General features: G+C 50.4%; 1 protein-coding gene across 1 annotated transcript in view; it reads right to left on the bottom strand.

The window, feature by feature from the left end:
* Nucleotides 1-321: 321 nt before the first annotated feature.
* Nucleotides 322-1,564, bottom strand: part of LOC133608247 (uncharacterized) — a 4,687-nt gene continuing 3,444 nt past the window's right edge. The window contains exon 2 of the mRNA XM_061963453.2: nucleotides 322-1,564. This exon is cut by the window's right edge and continues 51 nt beyond it. Coding sequence (XP_061819437.2) covers nucleotides 760-1,564 — 805 coding nt within the window. The 3' untranslated portion in view covers nucleotides 322-759.

Below are 1,564 nucleotides of genomic sequence, written 5' to 3'. Positions count from 1 at the left end.
AACAAAAACCTCTCCGTAGGTCTCACTTAGACCTACATTTCATAAATTGACAACCCCCAGCAAAAATCTACAGGAGGTTTGCTATTCCCCCTTCAACACGACATTTTTGTAAAAACCGGTCACCTTTCTTCAAACATTATTTCCTCTGAGCGCGTTTGTCCTTTCGGCTTCAAACTAACACAGGAGAGAGATTAAACCCTTCTGATTAAAAGAGTTTTGATACCGGCTCCGGTTTTGATTTTATGACCCAGCTGATGCTGCTGTTTTTTCAAGAAGGCTGCTTAAAAGCAGGAAGCACCAGCGTGCCCACACAATGCAGACAAGGTAGGTACACTACACAAAAGTATTGGGACAATTCGGACTAAAAGTAGACAAAAGTATTGGGACACTTAGGACTAGCACCTGCCAAATATGCGGGCCCGACCAATGCTGCTTGCAGCTTTAATTATTATTATTATTATTATTATTCCGCCAACTAACTGGCATTTTTCAGGACTTTAATCAAAATAATTCTTGCAAGCATGGCAAAAATTTACCTACCGGTATTTTAAAGCTCTGGACGGTTTTTTTTAGGGTCCAAAAATATACCTCACTCTCTGACTCTTGACTACCTCCTTTCAGCTCAGTAGCTAGCACACTTGTCTCTCATGCGTACGATCCGGGTACGAGTCCAGTTGTTCCAAATAAGGAGCCATGTTTATCGTGATGACGCAAGCTTGAACAATTCTCAACTTTCCGGCTGCTCGGAAGGCCTCGGCTTCATTTCCCGCCGCTGTTCTCGCCGGCACACTTGTGTCTGTTAACCTGATCCTTCCTGGAGAACCTTTTCCCGCACACGCGGCAGCTGAACAGCGTCTCGCCGGTGTGCGTCCGCATGTGTCTTTTCAAATCGCCTTTAATGGAGAAGCGTTTATGGCACACGATGCAGACGAAGGGTTTCTCCCCCGTGTGCGTCCTCATGTGCCTTTTTAACGGGTCCACCGACGAGAAGGTCTTGCTGCACACCGAACACATGAAGGGTTTCTCCCCCGTGTGCGCCCTCAGGTGCACTTTGAGGCGGTACATGGACGCAAACCTTTTATCGCACGCGGAGCAGCGGAAGCGTTTCTCCGTGTGCGTCCTGGCGTGTCTTTTCAAATATCCCCTTTGGGAGAAACTCTTGCCGCAGACGGAGCAGGTGAAGAGTTTCTCCTCCGTGTGGATCTTCGCGTGTCGGTTCAAGTGCGACTTGGTGGGGAAGGTTTTGTCACACTTTGAGCATTTCCAGGTTGCGTCGTTGTCGGCGTGGCGAGTCTTCTCGGCGTCGGCGTCTTCATCGTCAGAGTCAGGCGACTGAGACGTGGTGTCCTCGCTGTCCGAGGGCGGAGCGAGGAGGACGTCCGCTTGTGATCCTCCATCAGCGGCCTCTTCCTCGTCCTCACTCTTCACGATGACGCGAATCCCTGCAAAGTGGCCCTCCTGACCGATGCTGCGCTCCTCCTCTTCCTCTTTAACGTGGGGTGTCTGTGGCCGCTCCTCTTCAACGTGGGGGGACCCAGGCTCTTCCTGCTTCACCCTGCAGAAG

Source organism: Nerophis lumbriciformis, linkage group LG06 (genome assembly GCF_033978685.3).
Source record: "Nerophis lumbriciformis linkage group LG06, RoL_Nlum_v2.1, whole genome shotgun sequence".
In the NCBI taxonomy this organism is placed as follows: Eukaryota; Metazoa; Chordata; class Actinopteri; order Syngnathiformes; family Syngnathidae; genus Nerophis; species Nerophis lumbriciformis.
The sequence above is the reverse complement of the archived record's forward strand: the minus strand, read 5'-3'. Positions and strand labels throughout refer to the sequence as shown.